This window comes from Schistocerca cancellata, chromosome 1 (assembly GCF_023864275.1).
Source record: "Schistocerca cancellata isolate TAMUIC-IGC-003103 chromosome 1, iqSchCanc2.1, whole genome shotgun sequence".
Taxonomy (NCBI): domain Eukaryota; kingdom Metazoa; phylum Arthropoda; class Insecta; order Orthoptera; family Acrididae; genus Schistocerca; species Schistocerca cancellata.
The window spans coordinates 321,500,909-321,524,581 of record NC_064626.1 but is presented as its reverse complement, the minus strand read 5'-3'; the positions used below and the strand labels follow the sequence as shown (position 1 = coordinate 321,524,581).

The 23,673-nt window shown below is 39.3% G+C and overlaps 1 protein-coding gene across 2 annotated transcripts in view; it reads right to left on the bottom strand.

Annotated features, from left to right (window-relative positions):
• LOC126173067 (protein furry) overlaps positions 1 to 23,673 on the bottom strand; it is a 1,238,628-nt gene that overhangs the window by 49,417 nt on the left and 1,165,538 nt on the right. For both annotated transcript variants that reach the window (XM_049920928.1, XM_049920929.1), the window contains 3 exons: positions 2,801 to 2,983; positions 2,594 to 2,719; positions 2,329 to 2,510 (listed from right to left, as the gene is read on the bottom strand). In XM_049920928.1, coding sequence (XP_049776885.1) covers positions 2,329 to 2,510; positions 2,594 to 2,719; positions 2,801 to 2,983 — 491 coding nt within the window. The remainder of the gene's footprint in view (positions 1 to 2,328; positions 2,511 to 2,593; positions 2,720 to 2,800; positions 2,984 to 23,673) is intronic.

The following is a 23,673-nucleotide window of genomic DNA, read 5'->3' as shown; positions in this document are numbered from 1 at the left end:
CAGATCGGATGGTGCAAGAGGTGCAGGACGCACTCCTGCTCTTGCAACAGCATGGTAAGGATGTAATTTTCTGCTGGGTTCCAGGGCACATAGGGATTCCTGGAAATGAACTTGCAGATGTGGCTGCCAAGGAGGCTTGCTCCATCCCACCTCCTGCTCGCTGTTCCGTCCCCCTGCAGGCAATAATAGCATTTGTGACTCGGAAGGTCATGCGTTGGTGGGAGGCTCAGTAGCTGGACGTGAGGGATAATAAGTTGCAAGCGGTGAAGGACCGTGGCTCACCTCCTTCCGACAACGACGAGCTGAGGAAGTAGCCCTTACACGGCTTAGAATAGGCCATTGTCCTTTGACACATGGTTTTCTGTTACGTCGTGAGGAGCCACCAACGTGTCAGACATGTGGGACACAGCTGTCGATACGACATATTTTAACTGAGTGTCTTTTATATGCGGGTTTGAGGGAAGATTTCAGTTTCCCACCAGACCTACCCTCTCTTTTAACTAATAATGAGGCGAGTGTCGCTAGAGTTTTACGTTTTTGTGTGATGTCTGGCCTTTTTCCCAAACTATTGGGATTGAAGTCTTAATGTGCTGTCCCGTGGTTTGGTCACCCATTATTTGTAAGTGGTCACTCAGCCACCATTAATTATTTTTACCTGTTTGTACTGCTATTTTATTTTTAGTTTTATCTCCCTGATTTGATGTGCTGTGTCCAATCTTGCAATTTGAACAATACCCATTCTCTCACAATTCGGCTCTGAATTGAACTTTTGGGAACGGGCGCTGATAACCTCGCTGTTGTGCGCCCTAAAACACTAATAATAATAATAATAATCATCATCATCATCATCTACAGCGAGTCACTTCAGTTTTCTGATGCCGGAACAATCCAATACCTATTCCAGTTTGGGTTTCCAGTATTGGAAGTTAAGTTTGTCATAAATAAATGGTTTTTCAGAAACATATAGCCACCCACAAAACTACTTTGCACCAGAAACCAATGAACAACACAAGTAGTTATGTTCAAATAATGGAATCACAAGCCTACCACAGCTGTAATTTGTATTTATTTATCTATCAACAATCAGTGTCTGTCTACCTTCAAGTCACATATACCTTTACAGCAATGCTGTATAGCTTAAATGTATTTAAAGAAAGACTTCACAAAACAATGAAAAACTTCTGTAGTGTGTATTCATTTATTTATTGACAGCTAGTTTTGGTCACATGAGCACATCCAAGTCATGGATCCATCAGGTTAAAGTATGTATGTATTTAATACCTTAGTATGTAGTAGTAGTAGTACCTTAGTATTCAATACATACATACTTTAACCTGATGGATCCATGACATGAAAGTGCTCATGTGACCAAAAATAGCTGTCAATAAATAAATAAATGCACACTACAGAAGTTTTTCATTGTTTGTGAAGTCTTTCTTTAAATACATTTAAGCTATGCAGCACTGTTTACAGACGATAGTTATATTCTCTGGAATGTTGCACGACAAACAGTAAAGCACTATAATATAGGAGTCAGTATTTACAGATGTAGGTAACTATTTTCTTTTGAAAATACTATCATAAACAAGTAAATCTGATGCTATGAATAACTGATAACAGTGGCTATCAAGCACAACTGAGGAGGCAGAAGCTTTTTCGAAGTAGTAGCATTCTTTCTAATTTACTTGGTTAAAATTAGCTGGCATAAGCGTGACTGACACTACACAGTATATTGACAGTTTATTTTTAATATAGAAAACAAATTAAATTTCTACAACTGCCTTGTCTTTTTTTTTAATGCATACCTTGCTTGACTTGTACCCCATCTTTGAAGGTTCTCCTTCTTAAAGGAATCTATAGAACATGGGTGAATTTTTTATCACTGAAATTACTCCACTGACATTATCTCTAAAATTATCAAATCTAGATAAAAATTGGCAACATTTTTTAGAATTTTCTCTTAGTTACTCTGCATTGTCTTGTTTCAAGTGGTATACATGATGGAACATACCACGTGATTTAACCTTATTAAGGTTCCATACTGAACTTCTATATTGATGAGTTAGTGGCTTTGGATGTGATGTCTGGTGCGTCAGCTTATCATTTAATGACAAATATGTAACCTTTACTGTGCCAAACACAAAATTTAACTTTTTTTCTTTCATTTCATAGTTTTTAAGGACACACTATAAATTTTTTGACTGCCACCTAGCACATAAAATGGTACTGTATAATGTTAATCATTATACAAACTGAACTTTAACAGTTATCAAACTTAAAATATTATAATCTATGGAAAGTTAGATGTGTTGTTCTCTTAGTACTTACGAAGTATCTGAACGAGTTCCAGAATCATGACGTTCACGACGCTCACGCAGAATAAGTGAACCTGGAGGAAAAGCACCACTGCCACTTGCTGCAGTATTTCCAAATTCAGGTGCCACAGCAACTTCATCCAGTGGAGATTCAGATCCAACTTCATCATCTGATGATTCTTCAGCAACTCCTCTCTGAAATAAATTCAGATTTTTCTTAAGGTTTAAAATTATAAAACAGAGCAATTCCAAATATGGCAGAAATCTTTTCAATATACCATCTTTTTACTGGGTACAGGTGTTCTGTCACTAATACTCTGCTGAAGACTATGGTCTCTCTCTGTTTCACCATCAATCACTGGTCTTCTTCTGACACCCCAGTTGAAATTATCTGTACTTTCACCCTGAAAAATAAAGAAATGTTAGTAATGGCATCAGCTGATCTACAGCGACACAAGAAACATTCCCTTTATAGTGAAACTTACTTCGACACTTTCACTTTCATATTCCAGGAAATCAAAATCCTTAAAAACTTTGAATTGATCAGTGGCCCCTTCATCTCTACGTGAGCCCACAGACAGATCATTATTTGGACCCGAAACTTCTTCAGTTGAGGATGCCATGCTGGACTGTCGTTCCATGAGATCTGAGCTCTGGCTGAAGATCACCTAAAATGAAGAAAGAAAATTTCATCAAGACTAGCAAGACATCTTTACAGATGGAAATATATGCTGAATCTGAATTGGAAAGAAATTTTAGTTATAGCAACTATTAATACCACAAAAATTTTTCATTACTATTAAAGTAGATAAATATTAATCAAAAGCAGCATAATATTGACACACAAAGGTCATACTGAGACTTTTGATCAACATGCTATTCACAGCTAGGTGCGACAGCAGCCAGTCTGTTACAAAATGCATATTGTGCCACCAGTTTATAACTATATGACTAACAAGAAGTGGATTGCTGTTGTTGTTGTCAGAAAATGGTACATATTGTCCAAGAAATGAATGCAGCTTAAAAGGAGTTTTTCCAGGAGATATTTACTGTCATTTTCAAAATAAATTCATGGTAAATGTATAGATGAAAGTAAGAAAGCAACAAAATGTGAGAAGCAAGTAAATGAACTGACTAGGACAAACAAACATAGGCAGCAAATTTCCTTCTTCAACTTAATTATGCTCATCCCAGGTGGCACACCCAAAAGAGGGAAAAACAAACAACTATGGTATATAAATCCTTGTGCTTACTCCCTAAAGACACGAACTACCATGGATTTAACTTTGGCAAAGTTTTGATAACAGCAATAAAGAGGTTAACATGTGGTTCATAAGACAGTTACCATACACAATCAAAGGTTATTTACTGCATTTAATTTTCACTATTTGATCTGGTTATACTGTCACTCATGTAATGATACAAGCTTTAAACAGCCCAAATAAAAGCAAAGCTACAACTATGAAGGGGTTTCTATGCAGATCAGGTACATACTGTGTTCAGTGAGTCTAAGAGCACAAGTAGGCCTGTGTGCTGCATCTATCTACAGTATTATGATGGGAATAGCCCAGTCTGGAAGGAAGTAATAACAGGAAGCAGAAGTTAATGGAGATAATATTCATACTTTAATGATGTGGAAGAAAGCCCAAAACAGAAATCTGTTGAAATGGTAACTTGAATGAAGCTTTTGTAAGGTAACATTACATTTGAATTTTTTTTTCTAACTGCACTGTCATTATTTAGCAAAAAGTAATGCCTCAGTGCCCTCCGACTTTTGCAATACTGAAAGCATTGACACAATCTTCTGCAGAATTCTTCCTGTGTTGGATTATATACTGAAGTGACCCAGATGCATGGCACTCTGATATACAGTGAACATCTATGTGTGTATTTTTCCTTTGACAAGCCCAACAAATATGTCACAGTGTGGTAGTGACATACTCTGCTTGCTGCATCTCCTATGCAGTTCAAATGAAGTTCTGCAGAAGTAATATTTTCAAACTTTGAGAACTATGTGCCAAGTTTCTGAAACCAAATGGATATTTCAAAACTAATACATATGTACTTTCAGTAACATAAATTTTCTTTTACTGATAAAAATATTGAAGTTTTTGATTCTTTAGGTTCTCTCTCTCTCTCCCCTTCTCTTTGGTGCACAAAACTGTTGCCACTTTTGGACTAAATTTTGAAAAATACGGGAGAGTGTAATAAAATTGTAGCAGCATATAATCTTAGCACGAGTAGAAACATGCCTTTGGGCAAAAGGTAGGGACGCTCACACAAGAAGTGTTCGCTTGTACAAGGTACCACTCTTGCACCTAATATACCATTTATCAAATGGACTCACTTTGATTTGATGACAATATGAGATATAAATGGGAGATAAAAACGTCAGTGTTGTTACAGTTCTTGAGAAACTTGGGGCAATATATAAGGTCTGTTCAAAAAATTCCAGGACATTCGTAATTCGCACCAATGGTGGGTGAAATGCGGTTGCCATCATTGCGCATGCCTGTGTTTAATGTGTAACTGCCGGAAGTTTTATTGTTGTAGGCCTGTTAGTTACTGTTCAGTGCTGTACTGAGTAGAATGTTGTGTTGCATAGTTCACAAATTTTGAGATGGCAGAGTTAGAGGAGCAAATCATCTGCATTAAATTTTGTGTGAAACTCAAAAAAATCTTTACAGACATACACTAAATGATGCAGAAAGACTATGGTGATGAGTGCTTAAGCCACATTTGGTGCCATGGTTTAAAAATAGCCAGACAGAGGTTAAAGATGACCCTCGTCTAGGACACCCTTCGATGTCTACTGATGATGCTCATGTCAGGAGTGCCAATGAAATTGTGCAAGCCAATTAAAGACTGACTGTCTGAGAGATTGCAGAAGAATGTAACATTTCAGTTGGATCATGTCATTAAATCCTGACATAGCATCTTGGAATGCACCATTTTTCTGCCAGGTTCATCCCACAGCTCATGGGTCAAGACCAGAAAGACTTTCACCTTGCAATCAGTGAAGAGCTTTTGGATCATGCAAGTGGGAACAAGATGGTCCTTAAGAGACTCACAACTGGTGATGACACATGCTGAGATCAAGGTTCAGTCTTCGCAATGTGTTGAGAAAGGTTTGCCACGACCAGAGAAAACTCATCAGGTCAGGTAAAATATCAAAGCCATGCTGATAGTTTTCTTTGAATTTGAAGGATTAGTTCATCATGAATTTGTGCCACAGAGATAAACTGTTAATCGATGGTACTATTGGTATGTGCTGTGATGCCTACGAGAAAATGTGAGAATGAAATGGCCTGAAATGTGGCGAGACAATTTGTGGGTCTTGCATCATGATAATGCACCCACACATTCGTTCCTGCTGGTGCGTGACTATTACACAGAAAACAAAATCACTGTGGTGCTCATCCTCTGTACTCTCCAGAACTGGTACCTACAGAATTTTTTTTTTCTTTTTTTTGTTTCCGAACTCGAAAAGCATGTTAAAAGGACAAAGATTTGCAATGATAGACGAGATAAAAGAAAATTTGCAGACAGCACTTCACTCGATCCAGCAAGAGTCTGTACCAAAACTGCTTCTGGAAGTGGAAATGGTGTTGGGAGCAGTGCATCGACTGTGGGGGAGAGTATTTCAAAGAAGATCATACACAATATGTAAAACATAAGCACAGAAAAACGTTGTGGACAAAGTATCAGAATTTTTTGAACAAACCTCATATGCTCACTCATAGAGAGCCCAGGACTGCAAGATTCTATAATGAAGGGCACCAAATATGGCAAGCATATCTATGCCAGGATGCCATATTGTTAATGAAGGAATGATGCATTTTTATATGCAGAATGAGATTTTCATTCTGCAGCGGAGTGTGCGCTGATATGAAACTTCCTGGCAGATTAAAACTGTGTGCCGGACCGAGACTCCCGAGTTCGAGTCTCGGTCCGGCACACAGTTTTAATCTGCCAGGAAGTTTCATTTTTATATGGTTACAGCTGACATAAAATTTTAGTGTCAGCACATAAGTTAAGATTAAGATACACAGTTGTGATTCGCAGTCTGAAGAAAGTTTTTAACAAGAGACAAATCACCTCTGATTTTACATAATATACTAGAAATGCAAAATGGCTGTAATATGTAGCTGACTGACTTGTCATGGAGCCCTATGAGTAAGATTTAGGACTTTAAATTGTCATGAGGCATGTGTGAAACTCCTATAAAGCACCACCACCACCACCACCACCACCACCACCACATATCATTAATAATAAAATATTTTACAAAGCTTGGCAGTAAAAAAGTTAGTGTTTTCAATATGTGGCATCCATTATCCTACTAGCTCATTATCATTTTTTAAAGATGTAAATTATAATCAGCAAAAGGAAAGTAGCCACAGAGATTCAGCCAATCATTTTTAGCAATGTTTAGATGATTGTAACAGATATAACAGCTATAACAGCTAATATGCTGCATGATCAGGTTTGATTCTTGAGATGAAAGAACCATTGCCTGGTACCTACTTCAGAATGTGACCAAATATTATTTTTTCTTTTCATTTGTGTTACCCATATAACAATATCATGAAAGATATATAGAATGTTCCATATTACAGACAGCATGCTGTGCACAGTGCTGTCAACAGCACTGGATACTAATATGTCCTAAAAGAAGAGTATTTGTTATATACAGTGAAAATAAACAGCTGATGATACAATGTAGGTTTTCACGGCCGGTGTTGTCTTCACTTAAAACTTCTGGGCTGATAGGCCGTGGTCAATGTATAAAACTCGAGCCTGACGTTTTGTCTGCAACTGCGAGAGACATCTTCCAAGGCAAAGCAGGGAACAGCAAAGAGAACTCAAGGAAGTGCTGATTATATAGGCATGCAGAGGGTGCCACTGTCCATCACGTGGCATTGGCTATGAGACTGTCTCTAGTAATGCCAACATTCTTGATTGAAAGTAATTGATTGTCATGTTTCAGGTGCGGCACTTACATCCAAATTTTATCCAGTTTAACACCTTCCTCTTTCCTGTTGCAGTTAGTGTTCATAATAATGTGAGGTTTCAGATATGATGCTCATCTTGCTGAATTTTATTTCATGATTACCTTCCTGGTAAACATGTTCTGCTATGGCCGATTATCCATGTGACCCAGGTGGCAATTCCTCTTATGTTGAACCACATGGGTGTTCACACTTCTCTTTGTGGTACCGATATAAACCTGTCCACAACTACAAGGAATTTTATATATTACTGGTGTAGTCAAAGAACATTGTGCATCTTTCGCCGATCTTAAATATTTTATTTTCCTGGTGGGTCTGAAAATAGTTTCCACCCTGTATGTGCTTAAAACTTTCCCAATGGAATCCGTGACCTTACTAATGAATGGAAGAAAAACCTTGCCATGGGCAGCTGTTGTTCGTTGTTGTTCCTGATTCTCTGCCAACCGTAGATGTTCAATCTCATCTTTTAAATAAACTGATTCACAAATTTTGTACACCCATCTACCAAGGTTTTTATCACACTTCTTTTTCATCTAGGGTGGTGGTTTGAATCTTCATGAAAAAAATTATCAGTATGTGTGTCCTTTCTATACACCTTATGACCCAACATTGTGTCCTGTTGTTTAATCACAGACACATCTAGGAAATTCAATTTCCCATTACTTTCTGTCACCATAGCAAATTGGATTTTCAGATTAATGCTGTTTAGATACTGTGGAATTATTCTGACAATGCCTCACCACAACCTACTTTCACTACATAGTGACTTTTATGAACAGATTGACAGGGTGGCTAACTTGTTTATGAAGATGCATTGCAGACTGCCAGTAAGAGACCAGCCAGATGGTATTGCTACGTCAATGACACTTTCGTAGTATGGACACATAGAGCAGAGGAATTTGATGCCTTCCTGATACATCTAAACAGAATTAATCTGAAAATCCAATTTACTATGGAGACAAAGACTAATGGGCAATTCAATTCCCTGGATGTGTCTGTGATTAAACGACGGGATGGAACATTGGGCCATAAGATGTATGGAAGGGCCACACACACTAATAATTAATTGCATAAAGATTCAAACCACCGCCCTAGACAAAAAAGAGGTATGATAAAAACCTTGGTAGACAGGGAATACAAAATTTGTGAACCTGCTTATTTAAAAGATGAGATTGAACATCTACGGTCAACTTTCGTGAAGAATGGCTATTCTAGTAAGGAGATAGATTGAGCATTTCACTCTAGGCAGAGAATCGACAGCAACGGCAAACACGGCCACCCACGGCCAGGTCTTTCTTACGTTCATTAGTAAGGTCACAGATAGCACTGGGAAAGTTTTAAGTACGTATGGGGTGGAAACTATTTTCAAACCCACCAGGAAACTAAAAGAATATTTAAGATTGGCAAAAAATGCACGACATCCTTTGGCTACACCAGTAATATATAAAATTCCTTGTAGTTGTGGACAGGTTTATATAGATACCACAAAGAGCAGTGTGAACACCTGTCTGGTTCAACATAAGAGGAATTGGCACCTGGGTCACACAGATAAATCAGCCATAGCAGAACATGTTTACCAGGAAGGTAATCATGAAATAAAACTCAGTGAGACAAGTGTCATATCTAAAACCTCACATTATTATGCGCACACATATAGAGAGGCTATTGAGATTGATAAACACCATAATAATTTTAACCCAAAAGAGGAAAGTGTTAGACTAGACAAAGTTTGGATGTCAGTGTTGCACCAGAAAAATGACGATCGATTACTTTCAATCGAGAATGTTGGCATTACCAGAGACAGTCTCATACCCGATGGCACATGACAGACAGTGGCACCCTCCGCACTGCCTATACAATCCATTTCCTCGAGTTCTCTTTGCAGTTCACCGTTTTACCTCGAAGGATGTCTCCCACAGTCACAGACAAAATGTCAGGGGAGAGTTTTAATACATCAACCACGGCCTATCAGCCTGAAAGTTTTAAGTGAAGAAAATAAATAGTTGTTATTTAAGAAACCATCAGTGTATTGGTCTGTGCATGACAGTGTGTAGTACCAACATGTTCCAAAAAAATCACACATGAAGATGGTCATTCTATTGATCAAAGAGATAAGGGATCAAGTGTTTTGGATAGCCCTTGGACTAGCAACTATTTGTATTTCTATAAAAAGAACAGAACAGCTATCCTACAGTACAGAGCCAAAATCTAAACATTACACTTCCTCCAGCACAGGAAAATTGAACAAATCAATTGGTTCTTTTGAATTTGGTGTGGTCTATGATGGGTCCTAGACAGCTTATGAAAGCACCATTTGTCAATGGGCAGTTCCTGAGAAAACCCCAAAAAACATTATTTTTGGGTATGAAAAGTACCAATAGTAAGGACGGCCACTTCTGTAATTTCTATTCATGACAGATCACTGAAATGTTTTTTGATATGATTATCATTACTGATATTCAGAGATTCAGAGGTTCAAAATTACATACTTATGCACATAAAATATGCGCATAATAGCTGGTCTGAGGTGTAAATGTAGTTTTAACTGATGTAGTGGACACATGGCAAGGGTTCTGCTGTCATTACAACGGTTGTGAGGTCACCAATCTATGTTTTTAGTCACAATCTTTTAACCAATAAAACTTTATGATGCGCTATTTCCGTAAAATGGACACTTCAGGTGTAAGCAAGCTGTCTTGACCTGGAAATTATTCAATTGTGCCCCACCTAGCTGCATAAGCACCCAGGAAGAAAGTATTTTGTAATAAAATAATTCTTTGATTTGCAAACACAAACACCCGATTTTTTTGTATAGTGCAAGTGTAGCCTAAAAATGTTGTGAATTTTTTCTTAAAGTAGTGTAAAGTGAACCTAGGTTGGATGGGAGACAATTTTGTGTTAACCTTATATTGTGAGTACTTATTTGTGGTTTGTCCTTGTCAGAGTACATAAATGTGTTGAAGTACATAACTGAACAGTCAAAACTAGTGATCTATAGAATTTGTTTTATATAAGTAGCACACCCTACTGTAACAAGGAAAAGCAGGGAACCAGATGAAAAATGTTTCTGCCAGGGCACAAAAAAGGTAAATATGCTCCTCTTTAAAACACGCTGGTGAAGAAACAGGGCACCAGCAACTTCAGTTTCTCATTCCACATTCATCACCAACAATTTTGGCATTCAAACATATATGCACTTTTTCATGCTGAAAGAGAGTAGCAGAGAGACAGTGACAGTGGATGAGAGAGAAGACGGTGACAATGGGAGAGAAAGAGAGTGGGGACATTGATGGTGGGAGAGAGAAAGAGGTGATGGTCAGAGGGAGACAGTGGTGATAAAAAAAAAAAAAAAGAGATGGATGGAGGCAGTAGCAGTGGGAGTAAAATAAGACAGTGGAAATAAAAAAGAGAGATAGAGTGGAGATCATATCTAGGTTTAATGGGTCTGGATCACCTTATCCCCAGACCAGTGAACTTCAACGTGAAAAAATTTGCCTACTTCCCCCAACCCCTATTTCCACTGTTACAGTTTCCCAGTCTAGGGGTCAAAACCCTGCGGAAACCATCCCCAACAATGTGTGTGAAGAGGAGACAACAGTGGCTGAAGAGAAAAACAGGAGACTTTAAGTGAGAAAAATGAGACAGTGGCAATGGGAGAGAAAAATAACTGGACAAAGACAATGGCAGTGAGACAGAGAGACAATGAAAGTGGCAGGGAATGAAAACTGGTAAGGAAGAGTGAGAGAAAGAGACGAAGATGTTGCTGCTGATGTTGGCATTTCCTTTGGCTCAGCATGAAATGTGTAGTGGCAAAATTCATTCTGAAAATGTTAAATTTTGACCAAAAACAGTGTTGCGTAGACATCACTCACGAATTGCTGAACAAAACTGACAATGATCCAGAACTTCTAAAGAAGGTTATACCAGATGACAAAACATGGGTATATGGGTATGGTGTCGAAATAAGGGCCAATCGTCCCAATGGAAACTAAATTAAGTGCTAAGACTGAAAAAAAATTGACACCTTTGATCACATGTGAAGGTTCTTCTCACTGTTTTCTTTGATTGCAATGCAATGCATCATGTGTTCCTGCCTTATAGTTGCACAGTCAATAAAGAATACTACCTGTAAGTTATGGGCCATTTGGATGAAACAATTTTAAGAAAATGATAGCTCATAGAAATTGCACCACAATAATGCTCCCACTTACACCTCAATGCTTGTTCATGATTTTTTGACAAAAAAAAAAAAAAAAAAAAACTGTTGCATTGCCTCAGTCACCGTATTCACTGGGCATGGCCATCTGCAACTTTTTTCTATCCCTGAGGCTGAAGAAGAGCAAGGAAAAAGCACTGGCACAACGGTATGATATCTGAGGGGGATTACTAAGAAGGGGTCAAAGTTAATGTTGATGAAGAATAAATGAAGATTAATTACGAAAAACAAAACTTTCCTTTTTTTATCATAGCTTGTATAGACAATGGTAGAGTCTTGAGTACAAAGGCTTAACTACAAAGAGAGAGGATTTGGAATGTTCTGTGCTAAAAGACTGCAAATATGTTCACGTGCCAAAATTTTTGATAAGGAAGTGGAATGAAACTGAGGCAGCTGGTTCCCCAATTTTCGCCAGAGTCTTTTAAATAGGAGCATATTTGCCTTTTTTGTTCTCCAAGAGGAGCATTTTTCAGCTGGTAGATAACATGGCTGTAGAAATACGAAAATAAGGTGAACTAATAAAAAAACAGTATTAACTTTTGAAGGTGGAAGTTTTCCAATTGATGATAAAAAAAAAGATTATCTTCCACTTCTAATACTGTCTATTTAATAGTTAGTGAATTACTGTACACTTCTCAAAACTATTTTTGTAATGTCTGTGTTCTATACTAATAACATTCTCACAAACTAAACTTAATGGCTTTTGTAACATACCCTGATCCTAAATGGGATAGTGAGCATCACTAAAAAGTTGGGTGACACAAAATTTCCATTACAGTTTATACAGCAATAAGCTGCTAAATTATATCTCAAACAGTCCTTTCTCAAGTTTTGCCTTTATTTTGTGAATTACTTTACTATTTTTGACACTAAAAGAAATTTAAAATCAAAACAAGTGTTGCTATAATCAAAATCACGTAGTGATATGGACAAATTAAAATACTTTATGGGCAGCATGTGATACATTAAGCTTATCAGTGCAAAGACAAGATACAATTGTTAAAGTAATTACAATCATGGCAATGAAGTGGCACCAAATAGCTATTTATCAACAACATGTGCTGTGAGTAAATCGTGCTAAAAGCAAAATACTTTCATTACGATCAAGGAAGTCAAGAGGAATCACACAGATTGTCAAGATATATGAATTAGGAAATATCAGTAAGCTGCTGAATGTAAAACAGTGGGTATGAAACAGCAATGCCAGAATGTCAGAAAGCATTAGCATTCATATTCAATTAATGAAGACAGCTTCATTTCCAATTACTTTACAATATTTCATTGTGGAACAAGTCTCCTCCTGTCTGGAAATTCTATGATATTACTTGTCTGTAGTGTTGGACATTTAAGAAGTTGGTCAATGTCATTCTGAAGCCAAAATATACACTAAAATAGCAATTAAAATGACCTGACTTAGGTTTGCAATACATAGTTCCTTCCTCTGTATTAGTCTCTCATAAAATTTTTGCAAACTATGTCAATTTCTGACACAAGAGAAACAGAAAATTTAAGTACAGAACAATATAAATAAATTCGTATATATTATTAAGACAGCCGCGTGTGTGTGTGTGTGTGTGTAATGAGCCAATTGTTGACTATGATTGTGCTGCCTCATTTGATTTACAGATCAATATACAAAGACAGACACTAAAGAAGACATACCAATTTCTAGGTTTGCTGACAATAATAGAGCTGCTAGATGGCTGTGATTTTCTTCAATGCAAACTGGCGTTAATATCGGCCTTAATTTGGATCATAGTTACAAGTTTCTGTTTCGTTTATGACTGCAAAGCAATTGCTTTTGGTCCACAAATATTCAAACAATGAAAATCTATGATGGAATAACAATATGAATTAGGACATATTGCTACTCACCACCTGAAACAGGTGTGGAACATCAGATAGGCAAATTTGAAAGTACACTGTTGCCTATTTTTTGGCTATGAAAAACCTCCATCATATGGTATTTGGGGGGGGGGGGGGGGGGTAGGACGTGAGGCGTGAGGTGTAGCAGGATAGCAATGGGAGAAAACACTGTAGCGCTACCTGAATCATGGCCTTGTTTATCTCCTGTCCTCCCAGGAGATGACTCAAGGTGGCAGTTGTCTTCTTACTGTGTTGCAGGTTTATCTGCAACATTCCCAGACACATGCTTGCTATCACTGTCACATCAGATGTCCATAATCACCCTGGCAGTTACCTAAATACAGCTTTAGGGCCTGCTCTCATAGTGCCTTCAGCAATTTGTCTCTAACTTCAACCACAAGGATTTGGCCATCAGATGCAACTTTCCAGTTATTGTCCTGTCCTCTGTCGAGACTTTCTGATTTTGAACTTGAACTTTCTCAATAGGGGTCTTTGGAGAAACGTCCTTAGTAGTTTAGATACCTATATTGATATCTTTGTGTTCTTTAAGGGTTCCTCTGCTGTTGAGAGTAGCAGCTTCACCTCCTCACATGGCGATATCTTGAAGCAGCATCTTCTTCAGCCAATCTACTGCTTCCATTCTCTCAAAAGACAAAGATTAGAGCATCTCTTCCAGACTGATCATCTTGAATTTGTGCCCATGGTTTTCGTCTTTCTCAATATTTGAAAAAAGAGCCTTCTGAAGTAGCTCCACCAGGGAGGTGATGTTAACAAGTGGATAATCCTGTGGACTGTCCCACTGTGAAAACCAGACAGCAGTTCTGTAGATCTGTTTCTCTGTTTCCTGTATTGGCTTTTTATAGATCAAGTTATCCAGGGAAGTGAGAGTAACAGACTCTTCCCTCTTCCTCTTATTGCCTATCTTGAAAGTGGAGTCGGTTTACCCCCTTTATTCTGAGACAGTTATTTCTTGGAGGGCTTAGGTTCAGGACCTTTTAATTCACTCCATGTTTCCTTAGGAAGTCATTCGTTTCTTTCCTTTTCTCTTTGTTGTTTTAGAAATTTCCACTTGTGTGCAATAGGCAAAGTTTCAATCTTGATCTGGGCCAACTTCTAGGTGACATTTTCCCTTCTTCGATTGGACTATCTACCAACCCTGTTTCAGAAACAGCTCTCATCAGTTCAACATCCAATGTTTAGGTGTTTGAGGTATCTTCAAGTCCCCTGGTTTTTAAATTTGTTTCTTTGTTCTCCAGTTTGGTCCCCCATGAATTTGGGATATATTGGGTCAACATCAGTAGAGCTCCACAGCAGTGTAAGGCTAATTACTCAAGGAGGTCACCCTGTATCCCTGAGGCTCTGTGCACTACACATCCTCCCATGTGCCTTACACCCCCAAGGACAGATTGTGTTACCCCTTGTGTTGGGGAAAAGACCTATGGGAAAGAACAGTGGAAAAGAATTTGGGCAGAGATGGAATATTGTGGGACATGCTTTGTCAGATTTGTCTGCTAGGACCTGTCTGGCTTTGGAAATACTGGCAGTAGCAACATTACTGCTTCATGTGAACATCTAAACCTTTCTGCCCACTTGGCCAGTACTATGATAAGGCAGTGTCCCCTGGAGATGGGGAAGTTGAATGTAGTGATGCCTGTGGGGAGCAAATGGAAGGTTGCTAGGTGCATCTCCAAAAGTGGAAGAGCAGAGAAAAGGAAAGGATTGTGGAGGTTGCTAGGTGCATCTCCAAAAGTGGAAGAGCAGAGAAAAGGAAAGGATTGTGGAGGTGAGTTCTAGGGATAGAAGACTTGTGGGAGACTGGCGGCAGATCAGGGAAAGGGATAGAGTCAGCCGGAGGCAGGGCATAGCAAAGGTTGAGGCCAGGGTAGGTTAAGGGAACAAAGAGTATGTTTTAGAAAGAGTTCCCACTTCGTGCAATGCTAAAAAAGTAGTGCTTGTGAGAAGCATCCAGATTCCATAAGCTATTAAGCAGCCTTACAGTCAAGGACAACAAGTTGCATGGCATGCTCAGCAAGACAGCAGTCCAGCTGTCTCTTCACCACAGTTTTGTAGTGGATATTAATGATGACAGACCATTTGTTAGTGTTCATACCCAGCTAGAATGCTGCACATTGGTTGTTGCAGCTAAGTTAACTGAGTACATGGCTGCTTTCACAGACAGTCTTGCCTTTGATGGGCTAAGAAATGCATCTGACAGGATTGGAATAGGTGGTGATGGGAGAATGCATGGAACATGTCTTATGTCTGGATCTTCTACAGTGATACAAGCTATGGGGCGAGAGCAAAGGGATGTGGCATGGTCAGGATGGCAGGCTGCTAGGTACAGCAACAAAACTGGGAGAGGAGAGAGGCAAAATAAAGGGACAAGAATATGCAGGAGAGCTGGGGCCATACAGAAAGGTGGCTTCTTGGGCAGATTTTCCACCATACCTCCGTTCACATCAAACTTCCACCAACAGTACCTCCATTTCAACAGCTGCCACCATTCCACTCCAAGAAATGTGTTCTCTATAGCCTAGCTTCACATGGTCATTGCATCACTGGTCAAGCACTCCTTCTTCAAACTTGTCTAGGGTCTCACTAAGGCCTTCACAGACCAAAATTATCCCACCCACAAACTGATGTCTCATTCCTTCTGTCCCCATTTACCTCTTACCATTCCCCACACATTAACGATAGCTAAAAAGGAGTGGTCATATTGTGATTGAGTACCACACAGGACTGGAGCAAATGAATCATGTTTTATGCCTGGTTTCTGACTACCTGTCATCATGTCCTGAAATAATAAATGCCCTTACAAGCCCTCCCAGAGTGGTATTCCACCATCTACACTATCTAAACAATATCCTTGTCCATTCCTCTTTCACCCCTGCTACCAACCTCTTACCCCACAGCTCATGTCACATAGAAGATCCAGACATAAGACATGTTCCATGCATTTTCCCATTACCACCTATTCCAGTTCCATCAGATGCATTTCCTAGGCCATCAAAAGCAAGACTGCCTGTGAAAGTAGCCATGTACTCTGTTAACTTAGCTGCAACAATCAATGTACAGCATTCTAGCTGGGTATGAACATCTAACAAATGGTCTGTCATCATGAATGGCCACTACCAAACTATGGTGAAGAGACAGATGGACTGCCATCTTGCCGAGCATGAAATGCAACTTGTTGCTCTTGACTTAAAGGCTGTTCCATAGCTTGTGTAATCTGGATGCTTCTCACAAGCACAACCTTTTTAGCACTGCACAAGTGGGAACTCTTTCTTAAACATACCCTTTGTTCCCTTAACCTAACCTGGCCTCAACCTTTGCTATCCCAAGAAATCACCTGCACAATCCTTTCCTTTTCTATGCTCTTCCACTTTTGGAGATGCACCTAGCAACCCTCCATCTGCTCCATACAGACATCACTACATTCAACTTCCCCCATCTCCAGGGGACACTGCCTTATCATAGTATTGGCCAAGTGGGCAGAAAGGTTTGGATGTTCACATGAAGCAGTAATGTTGCTACTGGGAGTATCTCCAAAGCTGTACAGGTCTTAGCAGACAAATCTGACAAAGCATGTCCCACAATATTCCATCTCTGCCCAAATTCTTTTTCACAGACCTTTCCCATAGTTCTTTTCCCCAACACAAGGGATAACACAAACTGTCCTGAGCAGTATAAAGCACATGGAAAGATGTGTAGTGCACAGAGCCTCAGGGATACAGGGTGACCTCCTTGAGTAATTAGCCCTACACTGCTGTAGAGCTATACTGATGTTGGCCCGATATATCCCCAATTCATGGGAGACCAAACTGGAGAACAAAGAAACAAATTTAAAAACTGGGGGACTTGATGATGCCTCAAACACCTAAACATTGGATGTTGAACTGATAAGAGCTGTTTCTGAAACAGGCCCTGATTCAGGAATCCTGTTTATATAAAGATGATGTATCAAAAGGAACTGGAAGTAAGATTATTTACACTAGATAGCTAAAGACCCCTCAGAAAATGCATGGCTGTTAAGAATGGAATTTCATTCATGGCAATGGTGAACTCCTGTTCCAGGGACTTAGTGACCATCAGGTTGAAACAGCATGTGGAAGGAAGGATGAGGAAATTTGTTCTGACATCAGCTTACTTTCCTTACGTGGACAGTGCTCCTCCTTCCCAGGAAGTGAGGAGTGAGGCACACACCTGCTTCAGCTGAATGAACAACTCCTGGTTGGCTGTGATGCCAATGCCCTGGTGTGAGGAAGCAGTGACACTAACAGCATAGGTACTGCAGAGAAATATAGAGATACTGAGTAGCAGTAAATAAACTAACTTCAGGAATATAACATGCAAATGTTATGTTTGGGCTTGAAATGGGTGTTGAACAGACCATGGCCAACAGAAATTTGAGAAAAACAGACTGAGACTCATATAGGAAATACAAAGACTCACACATATCTGAAATGAAACTTAGACAAGAAAGCCAACAGAATTAAAGGAAATCACAGATGAAGTGATGTCTGCCATCATGACCTTGGATTTGGAAAACTTCACCATGGAGTGCATGAACAGCAATGTCTTGAAATGCAAAAGAAGCAGGTAAGAAGGCTGTTCAACTTTGCAAGAAGGAATGGACAATGGGTAAAATATCAAGAGGTTCTTGCAAAAACAATCTTGCCATTAAGCAAGCCAAACAATCATTCTGTAAGGTGTTCTGCGAGGAGGTGGAAGGTGCAGATGTCAGGACCAGACTTCACAAAATTGTCACAAGGATACCAATAAATTCAGGAGGCGCATGAAGGACAGTCGTGGTTGGTGGGTATACAAGGGTAGCACACGAGATGCTGGATGTGCTCCTCAGAATTCACTTCCCTCAAAGAACTTCAGCAGATGATACAGACCAAGATTTGGTACCAGAGAGATACTGATTTACAAAAATAATTCAAATGACTCTGAGCACTATGCGACTTAACTTCTGAGGTCATCAGTCGCCTAGAACTTAGAACTAATTAAACCTAACTAACCTAAGGACATCACACACATCCATGCCCGAGGCAGGATTCGAACCTGCAACCGTAGCAGTCGCTCGGTTCCAGACTGAAGCGCCTAGAACCGCACGGCCACTCCAGTCGGCGATACTGATTTACAGGTAGCCATCAGGAGAACTGGGAATGTGCCAGAGAATGTGTTGACTGAAAATCCAGGGATGGTCAGAAATTTTCAACTGTTCAGTCACCAGGTCCAAACAGAATTTTTCTGGCTCTATTGCAACAAGCTGGAGATGGACTTGTAAGACTCCTACAGAGTCTAGCAGCAAGAGTCATTCATAATGACTGGAGGACATGAACATTGTTTTCATTCTGAAGCCAGAGAGAATTGGTCACGACTTCACCAACGTGTTGAGAAGGTGGAAAAAGCTCTACATTTTCAGGAAATTGCTTTCTGCACCTTTATATTGAGGGAGCTTATAGCACTGTGACCTTAACATCCATGGTCAGAGCTGCAGAAGAGCATGGCATCAAGGCCATCATATGGAGGTGAATCAAGACCATGCTGACTAGACGAAAGGTAGAAGCCACCATGATAGATGTGAAAATGCTTATCAACACCACCAAAAGGTGTCCGCTAGGTGGGATTTTGACCCCAGCACAGTAAAACCAAGTGGTGAATGAACTCAATAAGAAGTTAATGGTAGAGGTTACTTTTGCCAAGGATGTGAAGAAGACTTAAGTTATAGCAGTACTTAGCAAATTTGTAAGTATCACTAGGACAATGGCACAATGAGCTCTCAATGCTGCCCAGAACTTGTGTAGGAAGCAGGATCAAAGGGTCACTCCCAGAAAAGCTGATGTAGTGCTGTTCATGAGGAAGTATATCCAGTATATGAATTGAAATCTTAAAGGTCCTTGATGAAATTCTACCAGTAGAGATGGTAGTGAAGTATCTATGTGTAACACTGGATACGAAACTAATATGGACTTCTCACACAAAGAATATAAGTCTCAAGGCAAAAGGTGTTCTCATGTGCACCCTGTGGTAAGGGTTAGGGCTTAAGTCCCATGAGCATGTACTGGATACACACCTCTATAGTAAGACTTATGATGATTTATGGGGCTACATATAGTAGAATAAAGTAGAACAAAAGGTGGCTGCTAAAGAGCTTGGGAAGGTGCAAAGATTGGCTTGCCTAGCCAAAACAGGCAGAATTTGGAGCACACCCACTGCTGGGATGGAGAACATGCTGAACATGCTCCCGTTGCATCTTTGGGTTGCAATGGAAGTGGCAGCAGGGGTACATAAGTGAAAAACTGAAAACCTTTTGGATACCCAGAATCCCACACTAATATAATAAATGTGGTGAGTATAGGAAGGATCATGGAAATGCCAGCTGACTATGCAATAACTTCCAGCTGCTTCAATACCCATTTCAGTGTAACAATTTTATGAAGGATCAGTGGAAGAATGAATCACAATATCATTCAGGCTACATAGTCTGGTTTGCTGAAAGGTTGCAAACAGATGAAGGTGCTGGGTGCAAGGTATACGGGGTGTAGCCTAGACAACAGAGTGCATTCTCTCTAGAGAATCTGGCTATGGATATTAGACTAAAGTCCATAAATAAAAACATGGCAAGCTACAGATGCTAGAAGAAGTTCTAAGTTCTGCACTCTTGACTTGGCAGGAGGTAGATTAAACTTGTGACAGATCTAATGACTGGCCACAGGAACTTCACGAAACACCTGCACATGATGGTTATAGAGAAGGAAGCTCCCAAGTGCAGGCTATGGGTTGTTGGAGATGAGACTGCATCAAATTTAATCTTCCAGTGTGGAACACTGTAGACCAAAAGACACAAAATAATTGGGTCACTAATTCCTGAAGAGAGTGTGTTTAACGAAGACCTAGTGCAGTGTCTCTTACTACTCTTCAAGGGTACTGGCTGGCTTTATTAGAATGACAGGGAGAGAAATCACACAATAAACTTACTTTCAGTGAGAGCAGCAGGGGGCTGAAACTACTGTGGTTTTGTCTCCCTGACTAAATAATATTAATTCCCTCCCTGACTAAGTAATATTAATTCCCTGACCCCTATTCTGCTATCCACCCTCCTCCCCACCCAATGTATATCTTCTGTGTACCCAGTACCAAACTCTGCTGTCACTATGAGCCACAGTGTCCAGAGATGACAATGGCCATACATGTGTGTGTGTGTGTGTGTGTGTGTGTGTGTGTGTGTGTGTGTGTGTGTGTGTGTGTTCTTTCTCTGATAAAGGACAGTGCCTGGTAGCTAAAAAATGTCCAACAGTCAACCTTCAAATGTTTCTGTCCGACATTCAATGCCTCCTCTATATGGTGGGGCAGAAATTTCCTGATTCATATTGTGCATAAATATTAAAAATTTGAATTGAAAAAAGTCATGGATACTGTTCCTCCAGTTAGATAACTATTTAGGTATTAAATTAAATGACAGAAACAGAAATTTTTTAAAATATTGTGTAGAAAGCTGTGTGTGATAATGACTGTAGGCCCATTATACAAATTTAACAGTTGTTTATAAAACAATGAATGTGTCTACATTTACATTAGAACAATTGCTTTCAAGTAAGGAAATCAACAGAAACAAAATCATTGCCAAGTCAAACAACAGTCAAGACGTTTGTATGATTAAGACCACAGGACAAGAAATGATGTAGAAAATATAAGCAGTCATCACAATAAATTTGTCTGAAGTTTGTCTTATTGGGCAACATTAGACTGTGTGCGATATTTACGTGATAAAAAAAAAAACCTGAAATCAACTCTTTTTCAGAAGAACTAATGTTATTTTTTGTAATGTGCTCATGAACTCCAATGTGTGCAATCCCATCACTTTTTATTTTATTTTAAGGGAGAGGTATTACATCATGCTTACTGAATACCTTGTTTTATCTGTCCGTGTGTTTAATTAGAGTACCCTTTTTGCTACACAGTTAAACTCCCATTCCAAAAGAAGCATGTAGGTGACTGCCAACCATTTCTCTGCCATTATCCTTTCAACTAGGAGTGCTTGTTCAGTAGCAGAATTCTTGTTGAGTGTGGGAACTAAAAGAGATGTAGACAGAAGACTGAAGCTTTGAATCATGTTGTGAGGCACACTCTAATGGCTATATTGGTAAGAGTATCAGTCACTGAAGACAAAGGCCTAGGCTCGAAACCCAATCAGGTACTCAGTTTCACTCTGTCAGTGATAGAGAAAAGGTAAGATTAAAGTTTAACGCTTATCACTGACCACTGAAAGATCATTGCCAACAGGGCACAAGCTAGGAATGGACAAGGAGTGAGAAAGGAATTCAGCTTGCGGTGGTTATAAAACCATTTCAGAATATCGGAATAACCCTGAAAATACCAGGTGTAAAAGCATGAAAGCAGAATTTTGTTCCAATAATTACATGTCTGTTGTCTGAAACTGATAAACAATATTTTATTCAAAATAATCTCCATTGCTATTTATATACCTCTCCCACCTCTCAGGCAGGCTGTGAATGCCCAGAAGGCAGGGGGGGGGGGGGAGGGGGGGGGGGAAACTACAGTTCTTTTTTTTAAGCGAATCAGACAGTGAGCCATTTTCGTACATTTTCATATGAACTGAAGTGTTGTTCAGTGAGAGAGTATCTCAGTGACACAAATAGATGATAATCTGATGGAGCCATGTCTGGAGAATAAGACGCATGCCTCAATCGTTTTCCTGGCCCATTTTTCTGTGTGTGTGATGGGGCGTTATCACGCAGTGATACGACTTTGTGTTGTTTTTTTCCATATTCAGGTCAGTTTTCACTTTATGCTCAATTTAAATTGATCATTTTCTGTTGGTAGTGATCAGTGTTAATGGTTTCACCAGGTTTTAGCAGGACATAATAGACTATTCTGATCCCACCAAACACACAGCATTGTCTTCTTTCCAAAGCAATGTGGTCTTGCAGTGGATGTCAATGGTTGGCCTGGATTCATCCATGATTTATAAAGCTTAGAATTCTCAAAATATATCAATTTTTCAATAGCTGTCACTATTCGATGGAGGAATGACTTCCTTCTGCATCTGGTGAGCAGCATTTCACAAGTGGTATTTCAGTTTGCTTGCTGTCTTTCATTCAGTTCATGTGGAACCCATTTTCTCACTTCCTGCACCTTTCTCATAGCTTTCAACCACAGAGAAACAGATTTCTGCACCACATTCAATTTTTCCACAAGTTCCTGTTGAATTTGAGTATCATCTTCATCCAATATGGCCTGCAATTCGTTGTCTTCAAACTTTTTCAGTGGTTTCCCATGCTCTTTGTTTCTCACATCAAAATCACCACTTTTGAATTTTTTGAACCACTTGAAACAGTGTGTTTTTCCAAGAGCATATTGGTCGAAAGCTTTGACAAGCATTCAATGTGATTCTGCAGCAATTTTCTTCAAATGATAACAGAAAACTAATGCTGTCCGCAAACAGTAGTTCGTAGGCACAAAATTCAACATGTTTATGGGCTTGAAACAGATACCGATGTGTGAAACTTGTGTTACTGTGTGTTGACATTTGTTGTCACACATTACAGGAAACAGATGGTGCTGCAGACGTGGCCTCACGGGCGCTACAATGATGGCTAGCTCCATCTGTAGGGAAATTCCGTTTTCATACTTCTACACCTGGTATTAAGGGAAACCATGGAAAACTTTAATCAGGATACCCAGAAGTGGATTAGAGTCCAATGAGCAAACCCCTCATAAGACACTGTTATCAGTGAATTTCATCAGACCAAACTCTCCAATGCAGACTCATTTAATTCTGTATCCATCCTATTCCACACATGACCAGAGAGATTTGCAATGCAGACTCATTTAATACTGTATCCATCCTATTCCACACATGACCAGAGAGATTTGAGAACTAATTTGTTATTTAGTTTTGTGAACTGTATTCTACCTATTGTTCTAAACATCATATTTCAAATAAAAGCGAAAGATTCTACCAAGCCATAATTTTTCCTTTCATTTATTGTTATGTTTGAAACAATTCAGTGCATACTATATGGGACAGTCAAATGAAAACAAGACAAATGGAAAGAAGTAAATGAACTGTTTATTATTTTGAAACTAATCACCATAACTGTTGATACATTTATCCCACTGTGAGACAAGATGGTCAATGCCTTCATGGAAAAATGTTTGCAACTACCTATGGCACAATGATTGTACCCAAGTATGCACCTCTTCATCCAGAGGAAATCAATGGACATAAATG